Raw genomic sequence first — 21457 nt, forward strand, 5'->3', positions numbered from 1 at the left:
AGAGCTGTATTCATAAGAGACTGTGCAATAGTCTGTTTTCAGAAAAGTTGAAGATGCTTAGCAGAGTCTAAAGTTTAGTCTTTTAAAAAAGTATATGAATGGGAATACTGTTTAGTTTCTTGAAAAATGATTTCTTTAAATAGAAACTAACATTATGAAAACTCTTATTATCAATAATGTATCTATGTATCTGCCCTCTGGGACTTTGTGTTCTAAGTAAGCAAGAGACATAAAGAAAGTATACAAACAACACAAAAACCATTGCTTAAATATATTAAATAATTAAAATAACAATATAGTCAGATGTTTTGGTGAGTACCACCTATAGGATGAAGTATAAATACTTCTGTCCTATTGTATTCTATTGGAATGATCTGTTAATATGCCTACATTTCCACCAAACTATGTTCTTCAGGGCAACAAGAATAAAGTATTAGGTAGTTATTTTCTCATAGTGTGCCGGGACTATAACAGATATTGAATAATAAATGAAGGAGGGTGAGAACTTTTGGTTCCTTGTCTTCTCTGTTTTATTCAAGGTCATGAAGGCTCCTGAATCCAGAGCTTACCTTTCTACATCTGTCCCCTTTCAAGTTGCTGAGTTGTAAAATATTGGAAACACATGACACCAGATTAGTTTTTGTTGAATGGATAGGTAGAAATATGGCTAAAATATGAATGAAGTACAGAGGGTGCAAGAGGAAGTATATTGCTCTTCAGTTTCAGTATTTATTTGAGTCATGGAAGGAAGAGGATCTTAATGAATATTGGGGGAGATGAACTTGGTGAATAGTGAAGGCTAGCTAGGTTCCCTACTCACTAAGCATCAGTGTCTTTGGAGATACTCAAGAAGGAATGGCCACAGGCACTGTGATCAGGGGCAAAAAACAAATAATCAAATACACTAAAGAAAAGCAAAAGAGTTTTGTGGTAGGAAATAGTTAAACGTACCATGTGTTCAGTTCTCTAGTACAATTTAAAATGGATATATGTTTTAACCACTTTCAGGCTTAAATAGTAAAAACAGCTTTCTTTACCGGGCTGTGTTTACTTTTGGCCATGTTCACATTTTTGGTATTTCTGATTATTTTAAGGACTTCCTATATTGTGATTTTGTTTCTTTGCTACTGCTTGCGAGGCATAGTTTTCGTGTAATTCTACATGACATAGTGATGACAGAATAGTACAGTTTTTCTTGAAAGTTTTGTAAGACCTATAACAGGAAGCAATAAATTGTAAATCTGTCATTTCCTACAAAGTCTTTCCAGAGAGAAAACACTATTTTCCAGCTGAATGAACTTTATTTGCACATTATTTGTTATACTTTCTGTACCCTTATGTTATATCGGCCTAATACATTTTGACATTTCTTTTATGTGATTGCTTTTGTTTAATCACCCATATTTTTGTTGATAATAATAAAATTCCATGTTTTCATATAAATATGTTCAGTTTCAAAAAACAAAATTGTTTCTAAAAGGCCATTAACCCAACCAAAAATAAAGCATACGAAAAAGTAGTTTAACCAACCAACCAACCAAAAAAAACAAACAAAAGGATTATAAACCTGGGAGGCTCAGCTTAACTTAATAAGAGGGATGTAACTATAATATGAAATAACATTTCTTTCACCTATCAGTCTGGCAAGGATAAAACACAGTTTTTGTGGGTATAGGAAAATAACTAGTGTAAGGAAATAGCTACTTTCATATGCTGTTGTGGGGAGTATATATTGGTATGATTTTCTTTGGAGGTCAATTTGGCAATATTTGTCAAAATTAAAAATGTACTTGTCCTTTGACAAGAATTCACCTCCAGCGATACGTTTACAAAGTATACTTTGGTATTTAGAAAAGTTTATTGCATCCATTCTAAGTATTCATAGGAGACTTTAAATAAACTTCAGCATATCCATATATGTGTATGCTTTGTGTATATAAAATTGAAAAGTATATGTCTTTAAGACAATGTCTGTATTTGATATATTTCTATGTACAAAGGTATGTACATACTCATACAAAATTCTATAAAAGTCCAAAAATCTTAGAAGGGAACTTCCTTTTCATTGTTATTTGTTATTCTGTTTGAATTTTTGTTTTTATCATGTACATGCATTACTCTTTTGTATCAGTTTAACAGCTTTTTTGAGGTGTAGTTTATATGCTATAAGATTTACCAGTTTAATGTATCAGTTTCATGGGGTTTTCAAATATTTACTGAGTTGTGTGTGCATCCAACCCTGCAATCTAATTTTAAAACCTTTTCATTGCCCCCAAATAATTCTTGTACCTATTAACAGTCCTTCCTCATCATCCCTTAGTAGTTCCTCTCTATCACCCCTTACTCCTCCAACTCTAGGCCACCAGTGTTCTACTTTCTGTAGGTGGACTTGCCTGTTCTAGAATTTTATATTAACAATATCATACATAATTGGTCTTTGTAATTGGCCTCCTTCACTTAGCATAATGTATTTGAGGTTCATCCATGTTTTAGTATGACTGATACTATTTTTTTAATTTAAAACTATTTTTACAAAAGTGAAAACAGCAATTTCAGAATTACTTATCCTGCTGAAGTATATTGCCCCATGGCTGTGAAGTGGTAATGAATGATAGAGAAATTTTTTCAAGTTAAAAGTTACCATGTATTGAGCATCTGTGATGTGCTAGTCATGCTATTAGGCTTTATGTATGTTACATCATATATAAATCCTTATAGCTTATGTAATAGGTAGTATTATATTGTTTCTACAAATGAACAGATTAAATATCATTAATTTTTTGTGTCAATTTACACATGAAAGTGTAAAGCATATATATGTGCAGATGTATACTTTGCAGCTAAAGTTAAAATATGTAAAGTGCTAAAATATTGCTGTAATACACAATGAAAATGTCATTCACTGTCTAGAGATGTCCAGTGGAACTTTTTGCAGTGATGAGAATGATCTATATCTTTTATGTCTGTTATGGTATCCACTACCACATATGGCTTTTGATTACTTGAGATATGGCTAGGGTGAATGAAGAAACAAATTTTAATATTACTTAATTTTAATTAATTTAAATTTAAATAACCACACTCTGATTCCGGTCATGATTTGATACCAGTGATAGATTTACTCTTCCAGTTGGAGAGTGGAAACAACTTGATCAAAAACATGAACAAAGTATATGAAAAAATGGTATGCAAGATCCTGGATATTAAGTGTTGAAGGACAGTGTTCCCTGAGATATAGGAAACAAATGTGCTCTACAGTTACCCAAGCTTACTGTCTAGAGAGAATTTCCGGGCATGGATTAAAGAGGGGTCACTCAGACAAAACCTAGGGGACTTTCTGAGTTGAGGAAATAAAGCTCAAAGTGTAGGCGGACCATGCTGGATTCAGGTCACAGAACAGAGGACTAGAGAGGAAAGTACTCAGCTGATTACTGAGTAGGACTTGCATGTGAGGAACCTGTTCCAAGCCAAAGAAAGAACAATCTGAAGAATTAGAGGTTTTTAATTGGGTAGTTAGCACTCAAACAGGAATAGGAATATTGTCTGTTTCTATTAGCCAGACTGGAAAATCTCAAAGATTCATGTGGCATTGGGTAAAGTACACATAATGTTTTACCTTAGTATGGGGAATAATTAGCCCTGGATTTCATCTCTTATTAAAATGTCCTAAAAGCAAGTCCTTAAAAGATCAAACTATTTCCAAGTAACTTAACTGTGTCTCACAACAAAGCTCAAGAAAACTTATGGGAATGCAAACATAGGCAACACCTATTAAGGTAAAATTTAGAATGGCTGACAGCCAGTAAAAAATTACCACCATGCAATAAGAAATAGGAAAATTTGACCCATAATGAATAGATAAATCAGCAAATTAGTACCAAATGATAACTTATAAATATGTTAAATTGCAGGCAAAGATATTAAAAAGAGTTATCATAGCTGAATTTTATAGTTTCAAAAAGTTAGAGATATGGAAATGGGGAAAAAGGAAAAATGAAACTTCTAGAGATGAAAATTACAATTTGTGAAATGAAAAGCTTACTGGATGATATTAATGACAGATTATACATTGCAGAATAAAGTGTTAGTGAACCTGAAGACATAAGAATAGAAACCATCTAAAATGAAACATAGAGAGAAAAGAGACTTTTTTTTCTTTCTTTCTTTTTTTTTTTTTTTTTTTTTTTGAGACAGAGTCTCATTCCATCACCTCGGTGGAGTGCAGTGGTGGTCTCACTCACTGCAACCTCTGTCTCCTGGGTTCAAGGAATTCTTATGTCTCAGTCTCCCAAGTAGCTGGAATTACAGATGTGCACCACCATGCCTGACTAATTTTTGTATTTTTAGTGGAGACAGGGTTTTGCCATGTTGGACAGGCTGGTCATGAACTCCTGACCTCAAGTGATCTGACAACCTTGGCCTCCCAAAGTGCTGGGATTACAGGGATGAGCCATTGCGCCTGGCCATGGTTTTGTTTTTTTCTTTTTTAATCACCAAATAAAGATAACATCTGTGAGTTGTGGGTGATCTCCTATTCATGTAATTGGAGTTCTTGAAGCAGAGAAGGGAGAAGAAAAAATAATGGTGAAATAATGACCGAAAATTACTCAAATTTGATAACTGTAAACCCAGAGATCCAAGTAGCCTAATAAATCCTACTACAGGAAATATTTTGAAGACTACCCAAGGCACATCGTAATCAAATTGTGAAAAGACAATGGAGTGACATTTGTAAACCACTGAAACAAAATGATCCATCAGCCTAAAATTCTATACCCAACAAAAGTATCTTTCAAAACAAAATGAAAAAACTTTGCAGACCTACATTTTTAAGTCAAAGTGATTAAAATATAATGATGAATTTAGATATATCTGTACATATATACACTATGGATGACAATAATAGCACAAAGATCAAGAGAGGAGAAATGGAAATACATTATTGGAAGATTTTTTTTCTATATGTTAAGTAGTATAATGTCATTTGAATATAGACAACAATTTATAGATGTGTACTATAAACCGTAAAACCAACACTAAAATACGCCAACAAAGGGAAGAAAATGCGATCATTGAAAAATAGTTGCTGGGTGCAGTGGCTTACACCTGTAATCCCAGCACTTTCAGAGACCGAGGTGGGTGGATCACGTGAGGTCAGGAGTTTGAGACCAGCCTGACTGACATGGTGAAACCCCATCTCTACTAAAAATACAAAAATTAACTGGGTGTGGTGGCATGTGCCTGTATTCCCAGCTACTGGGGAGGCTGAGACAGGACAATTGCTTGAACATGGGAGGTGGAGGTTGCAGTGAGCCGAGATTGCAACACTGCACTTCAGCCTGGGTGACAGAGTGAGACTCTGTCTCAAAAAACAAAACAAAACAATACAAAAACTTAGTTAATCAAAAAGGGGCAGAAACGAGGGGAAAAAAACAGTAAGAGATAAGTAGAGAAATAAATAGCAAGATGATAGATTTAAATATAAGCATACCAATAATCATATTAAATGTAAATAGTATAAATATCTCAATTGAGAGACAAAGATTTTCTGATAGGATAAAAAAGCAGGAAACTATTATATGCTGCCTACAAGCAATGCACTTCAAATGTAAAGACCCCAATCAGTTAAAACTACAAGACAGCTAACATCAAGCCAAAGAAAGGTGGAGTTACCGTCCAACAAATAATGGGAGAGTGCTATAAGCAGCTTTTTGGGTGAATATGTTTATTATTTTGCTTATGATGATTATTTTACAGGTACATAGCTATGTCAAAACTTATAAAATTGTACACTTTAAATATGTACAGTTTATTTTGATTATACCTCAATAAAGCTATTAAATCATTTAGATAGCCACACGTGTCCAGTAACTACAGTATTGGACTGCAGTATCCTGTAAGGTCCTTGAGGGTCAGAATTGTATTCAAATATCCTCTCTATTTAGCAGGTACAGAGTAACCACTTGGCCAATATTTGTTTAATGAAGGAATGTAAGATACAGCTAGCTCAGTGAGCATGGACGTATCGCTTACCTTTTCAGGATCTGAGTTTCCTGATATGAAAAAATATGATGGTTTATATCAAAGTATCTTTTAGCTTTAAAATTCTGTAATTTCAAACACAGAGGAAGTATTCTTCCTTATTTAGCTGTGGATTTAGATTTATTTGGAAAAATACTTTGTGAAAGTAACAATGATAAACTAGCACAGTTTTAAAAACTTTTTAAAAAACTTAGCTAAAAATGAAATGCTGTTTTTAGCATCTTTAACTAAAATAATAACAAACATATTTTGCATTAAGTTCCCATCTTTCTTGATGGAATCCAAAATCCTTCCAGTAGCTCTATGCATATGGTCCCCCGGCTTTTCTCTTACAGTATCTCTGCTAACAAGTCTCTTCTTCTTTGACCACTTTGTATAAAATAACAACCCCCAGTCTCCTGTATTTCTCTTTCCTTATTCTACTTTATCTCCAAAACTCCTACTACTGTCTAACATACATCTTTTTAAAAATATATTCTCTTACCTGGCTAAAAGATAAGTTCCACGAGGCCAAGGACTTTGTCCATTTTGTGCATTGTGGTAAGTTTTAGAACGGTACCAGCCACATAGTAGGAATTCAATAAATATTTGTTTAATGAATCAGTCAATTGCACTGTAGTATTCTTTTGATTTATTCTCCTAATTATCAGTGAGATTTCAAAAGGGTTCCCTGCTTAAAAATAATTTCTTTCCAGATTTATGTCTCTGGGTTAGGTTTTTCTATCTAGATCACTTATGTCAGTAACAAAACAAGATAAAAACAATCTGCTGAAGAATTTTATAAAGCTGGTTATAGCATTCTCCCATTGTTTGTTGGACGATAACTCCACCTTTCTTTTATAAGCATCCTCTCATTAATTCTTCTTCAGCAGACTGTTTTTATAAACGTTTATAAGCATCATCTTATTAATTCTTCTAAATAATTAAAAGTATGATGTTATTCTCAGTTTATAGATAAGGGATCTAAGGTTTAGGGAAGTTATATAAAATATCTAGAGGTACACAGAACTAGGATTCAAACCTAGGTCTATCTTAGTCTAACGCTTGAGTTCTGAAACATTGTACTTTTTCTCAGTTTCGAGTGTATTATTTGTAAAGATAATTACCAGTTTAGTACGAACACAGATAGGTTAGCATATTAGGATAGATCACACCAACATTTTGAGGGATGGGAGACTTTGGATATTTAGAGAAGATGAAGAGTGTGTGAAAGATTTGTGGGATACTTCTAGAGAGGTTTTTAGTGTGATCTGCAAGGGGGACACTGATTAGTGGAGGAAAAGCCTGAAGCATTGAACATCTGGGAAGGATGGCATTGTCTAACAGGGATTGAATGATAGAGAAATTTTAAAAAATGAATATCATAACTGAGTTTTGTTAGGCAAATTATAACCAGTAAATAAACCCACTTAGACTTTAATTTATAATCAATTGGAAATAACTGAAAATTATTTTACATGCTTTAAGTTATGTTTCTAAAAACATTGAAATGGTAAAATGAACCTTACGCTTCATGGATAGGGTGTTTTAAGTCAATGGAGAGAGAGATGGAGAGAGGAAGGAAGAAGCGAAAGAGGGCGGGGAGAAGAGTATGTGTGTTTAGCACAGAAAGAGATTTTATAGATATATAATGTTACATAAATATATATAATATTTACTTCATATTAATTGATACCAATCCTCATTTTCATTGGTATATTTATACATTTCTAAGTCATTCAGGCTATATATAATGCTTATCTTAGGCTAAGACAGCAAACTTGTCAAGCTTGATTTGTAATGGCATCATTACCATGCTTTCATCAGGATGACTAGAAATTATTTGTGTTAGAAATAGCAAAACAATTTTTCCAGTGTTTTCATTTCTGTTCTTGTGGTTAGCCTTTCACAATCGAAAGAAAGTTCATTTCTTATTTGTCTGTGATGTGAAGCCATTGACAATTCTTATGCTTAATTTATACTGTTGTTTTTTAACATAAGAATGCATTCTACAACTTTAATTTTTGTGATTTAAAACAACTTTTCCAATCTGTTTTTTTTGGTGTAACTAAGACGTTAGTCAGGACTGGAGTTCTGGGTTCCTTCCACATACCATCTTAATATGGTTGTGTTTACTGTGATGTTTTTGAGATCATCATTTCAGATGTTCTTATGCCTGCTTCTAGAGGAATTACTTTTATAGCTAGTCCGTATTCCACAAAGGAATATTGTATTTTTATGAGCTTTTCTTATTGATTAGAATTGGTTAACAACTGTACTGTATTTTACATTAGAAAATCTGGTCATCTTCATATCATAGTTAATAAGCTTTCTGATTTATTCACTGAATTGATTATACAAAAGCTGTTGTCCTTGTTTTTAAGTTAAGCTTGCTTGTTTAGGCATTCTAACAGAAAGTTAAAAATTTGCTGCTCCCTTTTTTTTTGAACCCTGTTACCCTTCTATCCAGTCTGTATATGTCTGTATAATATATATAATTATATACATGTTGATAGTTACATATAAGTATTGCAATTTATTCTCCTATATTGGTTATATTAGGGGTGTCCAATCTTTTAGCTTTTCTGGGCCACATTGGAAGAAGAAAATTTGTCTTGGGCCATACTTGAAATATACTAACACTAATGATAGTTGATGAACTGAAAAAAATTGCAAAAAAAAAAAAATCACAGTGTTTAAAGAAAGTTTACAAATTGTGTTAGACCACATTCAAAGCTGTCTTGGAGTTCATGCAGCCTACAGGCCGCAGGTTGAACAAGTTTGGTTTATATGAAAGGTCGAGAATATGAAATGTGTGTGACTGGTTTGTGTATCTTTTTATTGTTTCAGGCACAAGATTTAATAGTATTTTGCTTTTATGATTCACTCAAATGGTGATGTCAGTGTTCTTTTGCAAGTAATGTATTTTCTCCTTGTTACAGGTCCTTTTGTTTTGCATCACAGCTGCCATGTACATGTTCTTTTTCAGGTAGGTTCTGTTATACCTATTTACTTTAATACCCCAAACAGTATCCCTTTGTAATTTCATCAACCGTGAAACTAAAGTATTCTCCAAATAATGATCCCTTACAAGCAGCATACTTCCCCCCGCACCCAGAGTGGACAGAGGTAAAGCATTGCTTCTTCATGAGTAAAGAAAAGAGAAAGAGAGGGAATGAAGATTGATTCCCACCCCCCATTCTATTTATAAGTTTATCCTAGAAAGTTGAGTATGTCAATTAACAGGACTCAAATCCTGATAAGTGAATTTTTATCTTTTATGGACCTGATTGTATGTAAATACCTAAGTATTTTTCACTCAGCTTATAAAACAATCAACATTTTACATTTCAATAAGAAAAAAGTGACAGTAGAGCTCTAGCTAAGCCTTCTGCAAAGATACCCTAGCGCACTAATGATAGTCTGTAAACTATTGTTTGTTATAATGTCAACATTGTACTTTTCGCTGACACCGGTCTCGGGTTTGTCGGGGCTACGGGGAAGAGTGTTAGGATGGCCCAAGATTTAAATGCCAGTAAGAAGGATTTCTGTCATCTTCGTATAATCCCAGCAGTGTGCAATGTGATTTTTGATTAGGGAGAGTCCCCTCCTTTATAATCTTTATTTCTTTATTTTTAGTGATACCAATTAATTTCCATTTATTTTACTCTTATTGCCCTCATTTGAATAGATCTTTTTGGTATTTATGGATCTAGCAAAAGTAAGTCTTAGCAGACAGGACCAGACTTTTCAAATTAAAATTTGTGCTAAATTAACAAAGACAGTTGCGGATTTTTAGTAGGATATATTTGGTAGATATATATATTTTTTTAAGAATAGAACAATCCAACCATATCAGAATTTTTTTTAAAAAAATTATTTTTAATTTTTGTGGGGACATAGTAGTTGTACATGAGATGTTTTGATACAGGGATATGATGCATAATAATCAAATGCTGTTATCTTATGTGTTACAAACAATCCAATTTGCACTCTTAGTTATTTAAAAATGTACGATGTATTATTGATGATAGTCACCCTGTTGTGCTATCAAATAGTAGGTCTCATTCTTTCTTTTTCTATACCCATGAATCACCCCCACCTCCCCCTACACCTCACTACTCTTACCACCCTCTGGTAACCATCATTCTACTCTCTATGTCCATGAGTTCAATTGTTTTGATTTTTAGATCCCACAAATAAGTGAGAACATGTGACATTTTCCTTTCTGTGCCTGGCTTAATTCACTTAACATAATGATCTCCAGTTCCATCTATGTTGCAAATGACAGGATCTCATTCTTTTTTGTGACTAAATAATACTCCGTTGTTTATATGTACCACATTTTCTTTATTTATTCATCTGTCAGTGGACGCTTAGCCTCCTTCCAAATTTTGCTATTGTGACCAGTGCTGCAACAAACATGGGAGTGCAGATATCTCTTCGATATATTGATTTGCTTTATTTTGAGTATATACCCAGCAGTGGGATTGCTGGATCACATAATAGAGATCATAAATCTCTATTTTTTCCAGAATTTTTAAACCATTAATTTTCTGCTAGTATGTCCTAATAAATATTTTATAAAGCAAAATTATATAATTTTAAATTGTTTTGAGTTTTAAAAATGTCATATGCAAATAAAAATGATGATGTTACTGTTATTATTCTTGTAAAGAGACAGCCAGACTTTTGGAAGGGAAAACATAGATGAAGAGTCAAGGTAGGGAAGACTTGAACTGCAAAGGGTTTTGTATCAGTCATTGGGATGCTTAGTATTTTGTATCAGTCATTAGTGACTGAAGAATTATTGGAGCTGTCTGGTTGTCTTTGTGAAATTGTTTGATCTATTTATTACTTTTACTGTATCTTCATATACAATATACTTTTCCTGTGGTCTCTTTCCTATATTTTAATAATTTAGAGGTGGGTCATGGGAGTTATGAACAATGACTCACTGATTTCCAAAAACTTCTTAATTGTATTCAGACACATTATTAGGATAGTATTGCAAAAAGTTCACATAGTTTGCCTTTATATTTTTATGTTTTATCTAGTCTGAGGATATAGCATACCCAGTAGGGAAAATTCAATCATAAAAAGCTTAAAAACTAGAAACCTAACTTGTTGACATACACAAGAAGAAAGTCCAATCTCAAATAAATTTTCTTTTTCATGGAAATTCCTAACAGAGCAGGTATTTAAAATCCTTCCCATTGTGGAACTTAAAGATGTACTTGATTGATGTGTAGCATTTCTTAGTCATCAGAAGTTTTTGAGGTTTAAAAATAAATCATTTGTTAAATACACCGATAGAGGCCCAATTTATAGCATGGGTCTAGGAAATTATGTTTTGAAAATTGCTGCCATCAACCCAGTATTTTTGGTGTCGAAAGAAAATCAACCCTATAAATATGTGTTTTGGTGCAGAGCTACGGAACCTTTTCCTGTTTCAGTCACAAGTCTAGGTTAAAAACAACAGTTTAAAATACTTTCCAGAAGGCTCAATACAAGGTTTAAGTGCCAAAATAAACACTTTTAATTTTCTGAGGAAACTGGTTGTTTTTCTCCCGAAAGAAGTACTATCACCAAATTCACTGTTCTTGGCAGGAGTTAGTTTGAATAGCTCAACAGCAGAGGTTTGGTATATGGTAAAACCAAACAATTTATAAAGTATTACAACCAAACAAAACAATATTAGATTTGTCTGCATGCTAGCTTGTGTTTGGGAATGAACAAACACTATTGTACATGACACTTGGCAGGTCCACTTGCATTTGAATATTTTATTTTAAAATTAAATTTTATTATAAATACATATATTTGGAGACACATTTATTTCATTTATTAACAATTATGTTAAATCTAATTGCATGAAGTTGGATAGTCAAATGAGACTGTCCCCAGGACTCCATTTATGGTAACCTCCTATGAGAAGAGGATAGGGAAGAATTTTATGTTTGAAATAAGTCAACTTGTGTTTTTATCCTAATGGGCAAAGGGGAAATGGGCAAAGGGGAAATGGGGAAATGAGGCCTGCTTTCAAGAAAAAGAAAATATGCCGTTTTTTTTTTTTTTTTTCAAAGAAAGAACTTGAGAGTAGTTTCATAAATGTTTTCCAAAGATATCGCAAGATGTGATGACTATACTATGAATTTACTTAAAAGCAACACGTTTTTGATATTGAAAACTATGTGAAAACTATAATGTGTAATGAAGTAACTTACTTTTGCATAGCTCTTAATAGTTTTGTAATAGTTATTTTACATATATTTCATATGTTAATGATCAGATTTTCACATTATACACCAGAAGTAAGGCTTATGTTCAAATGAAATCACCCACTTACTTCTGGTGTGTAATGTGAAATGCTTCAAAGGCTTGGGCTGGGAAAAGGTAATGTGTGAGGAGAGAGTTCTAGTTCTTTTCTGGTCAGCTGGCCTGACAGCCATGTGGCTAGCCATCACAAGTGTCTCTTGATATACATGCTATGGATTCTGTTAGGAACGGGATTACAAGGGAAGGTGGAACATATCCTGAGGATGTTTTGAAAGAGCTTTTTGTATAATCTCAGTGGGCATTCTTCATAATAGTTTTACCTCCTTTGTTCAGTCACCTTATTTTTATTATGTATGCTATTGTCATTGCTGTACCTTAGGTCATTGTTTGTTTCTGTTGATTTTGGCCAAGCAGAAGTCATATTTAAAAACTTTTTAGAAAATTTGGTCTCATGCACCCCTTGAAATAATTTCTTTACTTCCAAATATGTATTTATGGGCAAATCAGTTTGCATTCATCATAATTTTTCATTCAGGATTGGGCCTTCCCAACAGTCATGTGGAAAAATAAATCAGTTTCTTTTGATCACTAACTCTTTTAATTAAGAAGCAAAAGAAAGAATCAACAATAAACATCAAAACTGTTGCACTTAATCCTACGCACACATAAAAAAAAATGCAACATTTAGAAATACTAGTTCATTGGTTTTATATTCACCATTAGGTACCTGTCTATGAAGAATATTTGAGAGAAAGGAAGTAGTTCAGCATAATTTTTTATAGATAAATTTAAAGTAGTACTGTAAAGTGTATTATAACTACTTTGATCCTAATCTAATAAGTACAAGTTAGAAATTCTTTCCACATGCCTTTGCAAAGGCAACAACAAATCCAGGTTTATTTTAACATATAGAGTGAATGGTTCCAACATGTCATAGCAGTTAATCTATAGACTATATGGGACTGATTCACAATAGAAATATCTTAAATAATCTGATGTCAACATTGTGCAGCATGGCATTTATAGTTAGAAATCAGTGCAAGTCAGAGTTTATTGTTATACTTTAAACATTTAGAAACATTATTTCTTTTTGCCATTTGAGAATTCTAATCAATTCTCTGTGAAGGCATAAATAAATGATTTTATTAGTCTCAAGGTGTAGATTTAGTTTATCTATTTAAGAAAACCAGACTATTTATTGATTGGACAACCTGCAAGTATTGAGTGAAAGACTTGTGATTATTCTTGAACATCTTTATATAAGTATACCTTAGTATATTAGAGATAACTTTAGCAGCAAATAAAAAACTTTTGATCTTGACCTTTAAACTATTTACTGATTTTTAAGTGAAAGGTCTTTAATGTTAATTAGGTTCTATGTTTATTTTTAATTTTTAAAATTTTTAATTTTTATAGGTATATAGTAGGTGTATATACTTACGGGGTTCGTGAGATGTTTTGATACAGGCATACAGTGCATACCTAACTGTCATATCAGGATAAATGTTTCATTGCCTCAAGCATTTATCATTTCTCTGTGTTGCAAACATCCTAATTATATTCTTAGTTATTTTTAAATGTGCAGTAAATTGTTGACTATAGTCACCCTGTTGTGCTATCAAATAGTAGGTCTTATTCATTGTATCTAACTGTATTTTTGTACTCATTAACCATCCCCACTACCCTCCACCCTGCCCCACCACTACTTTTTCCAGCCTCTGGTAACCCTTGTTCTACTCTCTATCTCCATGAGTTCAATTGTTTTAGTTTTTAGCTTTCATAAATGTTTGCCTTTGTGTTCCTGGCTTATTTCACTTTAAAGTCCTTGAGTCCCATCCGTGTTGCTGCAAATGATAGCCCTTTCTTTAGAAAAAAAAAAAAGCTGAATAGCATTCCATTGTGTGTATGTACTATATTTTCTTCATCCATTCATGTGTTGATGGGAACTTACATTGCTTGCAAATCTTGGCTATTGTGAATAATGCTGCAATAAATGTGAGAGTGCTTGATACCTCTTTGATATACTGATTTGCTTTCTTTTGGGAATATACCTAGCAGTGAGATTGCTGGTTCATATTGTAGTTCTATTTTTAGTTCTTTGAGAAACCTCCAAACTGTTCTCCATAGTGTTTGTACTAATTTACATTCCCACTAACAGTGTACAGGGGTTTCCTTTTCTTCACACCTTCTCACAGCATTTGTTATTGCCTGTGTTTTGGATAAAAGCCATTTTAACTAGGGTGAGACGATATCTCATTGTAGTTTTGATTTGTGTTTCTCTGATGATCAATGATGTTGAGCACCTTCTTATATACCTGCTTGCCATTTGTATGTCTTCTTTTGAAGAAGTAGTGTAATTATAGTGTAATTTGAAGTCAGGTAATGAGATTCTTCCAGTTTTGTTCTTCTTGCTTAGGATAGCTTTGGCTATTTTGGGTCATTTGTGGTTCCGTGTAAATTATATGATTTTTTTTTTCTATTTCTATGAAGACTGTCCTTAGCATTTTGATAGGGATTATACTGAATCTGTAGATTGCTTTGAGTAGTGTGGACATTTTGACAATACTGATTCTTATGCTCCATGAACATGGAAATCTTTTTATTTTTCGGTGTCCTCTTTAATTTCTTGTAGCAGTGTTTTATAGTTTTCATTGTAGAGATCTTTCATTTCTTTGGTTAATTCCTAGGTATTTAATTGTATTTGTAGCTATTGTAAATGGGATTACTTTCTTGATTTATTTTTCAGAATGTTCACTGTTGGGATATAGAAATACTACTGATTTTAGTATGTTGATTTGGATCCTGCAACTTTACTGAATTTGTTTATTCTAATAGTTTTTAGTAGAGTCTTTAGGTTTTTCCGTATCTATCATCTGCAAAGAAGGATAATTTAACTTCTTCGTTTCCAAATTGAATTTCGTTTCTGTCTCTTGTCTGATTGCTCTAGCTAGGACTTTCAGTACTCTGTTGAATAACAGTCGTGAAAGTGGGCATCCCTGTTGTGTTCCAGATCTTAGAAGAAAGACTTTCAGTTTTTTCTCATTCAGTATAATACTATCTGTGGGTCTGTTGTATGTGACTGTTATTATGTGGAAGTATATTCCTTTCAGGTTTTTGAGGGTTTTTATCATGAAAAGATACTGAATTTTGTTAAATGCTTTTCCAGTATCAATTGAAATGAGCATATGTTTTTTGTTTTTCATACTGTTTATATGATGTATCACATTGATTTATCTTTTCAAAAAAACCAGCTTTTCATTTTGTTGATCTTTTTTACTTTTTGTGTGTATTTCATTTTTTTCTACTTTGATATTTATTATTTTCTTCTGCTAATTTTGGGCTTGGTTTGCTCTTTTCTAGTTCTTTAAGGTGCATTGTTAGGTTGTTTAAAGTTTTTCCGCTTTTTTGATGTAAGTGCTTATTGTTATAACTTTTCTCTTAGTACTGCTTTCACTTAGTACTGATTTACATATGTTAAACCATCCTTGCATCCCTGGGATAAATCCCAGTTTTTCATGATGAATTATCTTTTTAGTGTGCTGTTTAATTTGGTTTGCTAGTATTTTGTTGAGGATTTTTGTATCAGTGTTTATCAGATATATTGACCTGTAGTTTTCTTTTATTGCTATATCTTTGGTTTTGGTATCAGGGTACTACTGTCCTCATAGAATGAGTTTGGAAGTATTCTTTTCTTCTTTATTTTTTAGAATCGTTTGAGTAGGATTGGTATTAGTTCACATAGTAAAATTCTGCGGTGAAGCTATTGTGTTCTGGGCTTTTCTTTGCTGGGAGACTTTATTACAGCTTCAATATCATCCTTTGTCGTTGGTCTATTCAGGTTTTGGAATTCTTCATGGTTCAATTTTGGTAGATTGTATGTGTCTAGGAATGTATTCATTTCTTGAAGGTATTCCACTTTATTGGCATATAGTTGATCATTATAGTCTCTTAGGAGCATTTGAATTTCTACTGTAATTCAATTGAATTACATGAGTTGCACTGTCTCCTTTTTCATCTCTGATGCATTTCTGCATTTTGCTTAGTTATTCTGGCTAAAGGTTTTTTGATCTGTTTATCTTTTCAAAAAACCAGCTTTTCATTTTGTTGATCTTTTGTATTTTTGGTGTGTATTTCTTTTATTTCTACTTTGATATTATTTTCTTCTGCTAATTTTGGACTTGGTTTGCTCTTGCTTTTCTGGTTCTTTAAGATGCATTGTTAGGTTGTTTGCTTAAAGTTTTTCTGCTTTTTGATGTAGGTGCTTATTATGAACTTTTCTCTTAGTATTGCTTTCACCGTATTTCATAGATTTTGGTTTGTTGTGTTTCCATTTTCATTTGTTTCAAGAAATGTTTAAATTTTCTTCTTAATTTCTTCATTGGTCACTCAGTGTATTGTTTAATGTCTATGTGTAGTTTCCAAAGTTCCCTTTGTTATTGGCTTCTACTTTTATTCCATCCTGGTCAGAGAAGGGACTTGATATGATTTCAAGTTTTTGAATTTTTTAAGACTTGTTTTATGGCCAAACATATGATCTTAGGTTCTTTTTTAAAAAAATTGCTTAAAAATACACAGGAACCTAGTCTAAAAAAATTAAATTATATACAGAATTTAGAGGTTAAAAGTTGTACTTCAGAGTTAGGAGATGTGCCTTAAATAATTAGATTTTATTGTAAAGGGATTACTTGCAGCAATGCAGACAGTGAATTTGGGATTTGGAGGGGATATATCACAGGTAATAGGGGATGCTGTTGCAGTTATCCAGCAGAGAAATGGTGAGGACTTGACCAAAGCTTATGGCAACGTTATGGTGGAAAGTAGGTTTATCTGAGGTGTAAGGATTGCTGCTTGGATGAGGAAGAGGAAAAACGCTGGAAGGTAAGCGAATTATAAAATAGGAAAAATGTGTGAACATTGAATATAAGCTTTGCAAATACTGAGGCTGAGGTGCTTTTATGATATTCAGCTAGAGAAATAATGGGTATCAGTTGGGTATTCAGAGCTCAGGTGATAAATCTAGGCCAGGGGTAGAAATGTAGGAGTTATCAGCCTGTAGATATTAGTTTAAACCACGCAGGTTGATAGTGTTCTGTAGTGAGAATATGGAGATTAAGAAAAAGGGTTCCAAGTATGGACTGGAGAATCTTGATGTTCGAAGCATAGGCAGTAGGAAAGGAGTCAGTAAAGCAGAGGCCGGAGTAGTGGCAAGAGGCATTATAAATACCTTGTTAAATTTAGGGTCTACTATTAGCTGTCGCACTAGCTGTCTGACTTTAGACAAATTACATAACTTTACTATACCTCATTTTCTTCATTATGAAAAGTGTAAATTAACATGTGGGCCTCATAGGTAGGGCTGTGAGGATTGAATATGACACGGTGTCTTTCAAATGTTTTTGATGTGACCCAAAATAAGAACTGTATTTTATATATTATGATTATGTTACCATATATACACGTATATATATGTATATAAATTTCCCAGAAAAATACTTACCTTCCTACATGTGATATATTTGGATATTTTCTATTCTAATTTATGTTTTTAAAAAGCTGCGTTGACTCACTGATGGATAGCAGCCAGTAGTGAGAAAAAACATGAACTAAAACGTGTGAGCACCTAGAACAGTGACTGATCACTTAGCAAACGCAGAGTTAAGAGTAATGATTGTTGTTTTTAAACCAAGAGAGAAAGTTGACTAAAATACAGAATTTCAGTAAGGACAGTATTATCTTTACTGTTACTGCTCTAGATTATCCAGTAAGTGAGAGGTAAAAAGTATTCATCTGCAGTCTGAGGGTCAGTGGTAAGCTGCTAGAGAAATTTCTGTAGTTGGGTTGGGGTAGTGGATTAAGAAACAAATGTAAAATAAGGAAGTAAGAGTGAGTTTAGTAAACTCAAGAAGCTTGAGAGAAAAAGATAGGGCCATTTGTTAGAGGATTAAGGGTTTTTCTTTTCTTTCTTGTCCCCTTCCTACCCTCCTTCTCTCTCTTTCTTAGACTGGAGAGACTAGACTCTGGGAAAGTTTAAGTGAATAAGAGAAGACTGAAGAAGCAGACAAGATTGATAAATTGGGGAATGGGAAAGAGAATAGAGTCTAAAGTCAGGTCCATAATGTCAACATTTAGGGGTACATTATTAAAATTGTCTGGGAGAAATTATTATAAATGATTAGGAGGAAATTAAAATGGTTTGGAAGCCTTGCACGTGTGTTTTAAGTGAACGAGGACTGAAAAAAAGTAGGAAATAGAAAAATCTAATGCTCGTGGCTTTCTAAATACATGATCTTTCTTAAAACGTAATTTAATTTCTTATAAAAATAGACATGGAGCTGGGCGCAGTGGCTCATGCCTGTAATCCCAGCACTTTGGGAGGCTGAGGTGGGTAGATCACCTGAGGTCAGGAGTTCGAGACCAGCCTGACCAACATGGAGAAACCCTGTCTCTACTAAAAATACAAAATTAGCCAGGCGGGGTGGCACATGCCTGTAATCCCAGCTACTTGGGAGGCTGAGGCAGAAGAATCACTTGGACCCGGGAGGCGGAGGTTGCGGTGAGCCGAGATCATACCGTTGCACTCCAGCCTGGGCAACAAGAGCAAAACTTGATCTCAAAAAAATATATATATATATGTGTGTGTGTGTGTGTGTGTGTGTGTGTGTGTATGTATATATATATAGAGAGAGAGAGACAGACATGGACATACATGAAGCCATTATTCCTCAGAAGATATATACAGATGAAATGAGGCACTTCTATTATTGGCAACCAAACCTGTGAGTTTACCAAAAATGCAAAATTTGTTCAATGAAAAGAAGTATTGAGATTGTTAGGACTGTTGCTTTCCTCAAAACAAATGGAAAAGATGAGAAAACATGGGTTCATAAATGTTGTGAATCATTTCCTTTGAGAATAAAAAGCTTATTACACCAAGTCACATGACTGTGATCTGACTTTCTTTATTGGTAGAAAAAAATTTGCCTGCTCATTTGTTGAGTGTACTCTAAGAATGAGAAACTAGTGGCAAATCTGTTGTCATTTTTTTTACCTGTCAGTCTTTGAGGTAGTTGTGCTCAGATAAAGAAATTACTCCAACATTTTATGATGAATATAAATTGTTTTAGTAGAAGGCAAAGAGAAATATTGTATGGAGAAACAGCATGAACCTAAATGCAACTCCCTAAGGTAAGGACTTAATGGGACACGATCATGTCAAAAATGGCCCGTTGCCTTTCAAAAACTTGCAATAAAAATGACATTCTTAGGTGGTTTTAAAAATGTGAATATTTTATTTGTTATTTTCACTGATGTCAAAGTTCAAAAGTGGATAACATTCACATGTTATTAAATCAGTGGAAAACTCACACCACTAATACATTATTCATTGCTGATGGTCTTATCCTAGTTCTACAATAGTTCTCAGAGGTTCCACTGGATATAGTAGCCTCTTTGTCAATCAAGATGGTTGTTTGAACTTAAAATAAAGGATGAGCCATATATATATATGTGTGTGTGTGTGTGTGTGTGTGTGTGTGTGTGTGTGTGTATATATATATATATATATATAGCCTGGTGTACATTTCTAACCTGATGCAATTTTAACTTGTTAGCATTTTAAGGTAAATCAAATTGGCACTGTGTAATCTTATTTCTCTCTAAGTTACAATTTACCTAGAATTTCATAGTAACAATCGTTGTCTCATGAAAAAGTAAATTTGTTGCATGTTTTATAAATTCTTTTTATATTATTGACAAAAATTAATAATTCTTATAAATTCAGTTTACCTTTAGAAGTTAGGAGAAATGAAAATAAAATGTTGTTGTTTTGAAAATGACAGTCCACAGATTTTAAAAAAGCATTTTTTCAATAAAGCATTTATGTTTTGAGCAAGAAGGGTGTCTTATATATAACAATCTGTTACCTTTGCGGAAGTCTCAGCACATCAAACATTCATACATAAAAGAAATGATTATGATAAATTTCTAATAACAGTGGCGAGTTTTAAAAATAATTTGGGTATTTTTTTCCTTGACAATGTCAGTAATAGTTTATTAGTATTGGTGATTACTAGAGGGAATTTTAGGTAAAACAGTACTCAGTAAATGTTTGAATGAATGATGCTCAGTTAAAAAAAATTTAAGGATTTGAAGTAAAATTTTTAGCCTTTCAGAGTTTTCATTGACTTAATTAAAAGCATACACGTGTTTTAGGAGGTTCCATGGTAGAACAGAAATCATACAGTCTTCAATGCCGTATATAACAGACCCCTCTTTAGGTTTTGGCTCTACCACTTACAAACTCTGTGACCTTCAATAAGATACTTGGCTTCTTTCATCTTAAATTTGTCATGGATAAAATGATCCCTGTGGCTATGAAAACTTAGAACAGATAATCCTACAAGAACATAATATTTTTAAACATTATTTATGTTTCCAAGCCCATCTTTAAAAGTCATTCAACCTATAAATGAATCTATAAAATATAGTTGAAGTACAGTGCCAATGGTACTATAGAAACAAATAATATTTATGATAATATTTCTTTGGGAAAATACATTGATGTCCAGCGTGTTAGCCCTAAAGCAAAAGGACTGGGAATTATCCAGATGTGAGCTACTCCACAGTCCCATATTTGGAGCTAGAGTTCAGCATGTGGGGGAATGGGGAGTGATGGGACAGAAGGACAAAACTGGAGATCTTAGTGGTAGAATGGTTAAAAACAAAATAAGGACCTGGTACAGCAGCTCATTCCTGTAATTCCAGCACTTGAAGAGCTGAGGCAGGAGGATAGTTTGAGCCCAGGAGTTCGATACCAGCTTGGACAACATAGGGAGATCCCATCCCTACAAAATATAAAATAACAAAACTAAGTAGGTTAATACTACAAATTGAGGAGCCAAAGGATTGGGATTATGATTTAAAATAGGGCTTTTCCTTTCATTCCTCTTTTTTTCCCTTTCTTCTCCATTTCTTCCCTACTCTGACTAGAGGAATTTGGGACAGCACAGTAAATGGGACTGGACAAAAAGGGTTCTTGGAGTATAAAGTGGAGATTGGCACTTCAGAGCAGGTAGGGGTGGGAGGAAGAGGGCAGGGCAAAGAAACAAATATATTGGCCCTGAATTTGCAGAGAAGCAAAATTCTGCCATCCTTCCCT

At 33.4% G+C, this 21457-nt stretch overlaps 2 protein-coding genes across 10 annotated transcripts in view; one reads left to right on the forward strand and one right to left on the reverse strand.

Annotated features, from left to right (window-relative positions):
- Positions 1–21457, reverse strand: part of ME3 (malic enzyme 3) — a 1085505-nt gene that overhangs the window by 755991 nt on the left and 308057 nt on the right. The window lies entirely within an intron of this gene.
- TMEM135 (transmembrane protein 135) overlaps positions 1–21457 on the forward strand; it is a 356382-nt gene that overhangs the window by 268275 nt on the left and 66650 nt on the right. For all 9 annotated transcript variants that reach the window (XM_050755863.1, XM_050755860.1, XM_050755855.1 and 6 more), the window contains one exon: positions 8964–9010. In XM_050755863.1, the coding sequence (XP_050611820.1) occupies positions 8964–9010 (47 nt within the window). The remainder of the gene's footprint in view (positions 1–8963; positions 9011–21457) is intronic.

This window comes from Macaca thibetana, chromosome 14, assembly GCF_024542745.1.
Source record: "Macaca thibetana thibetana isolate TM-01 chromosome 14, ASM2454274v1, whole genome shotgun sequence".
NCBI classification, from domain to species: domain Eukaryota; kingdom Metazoa; phylum Chordata; class Mammalia; order Primates; family Cercopithecidae; genus Macaca; species Macaca thibetana.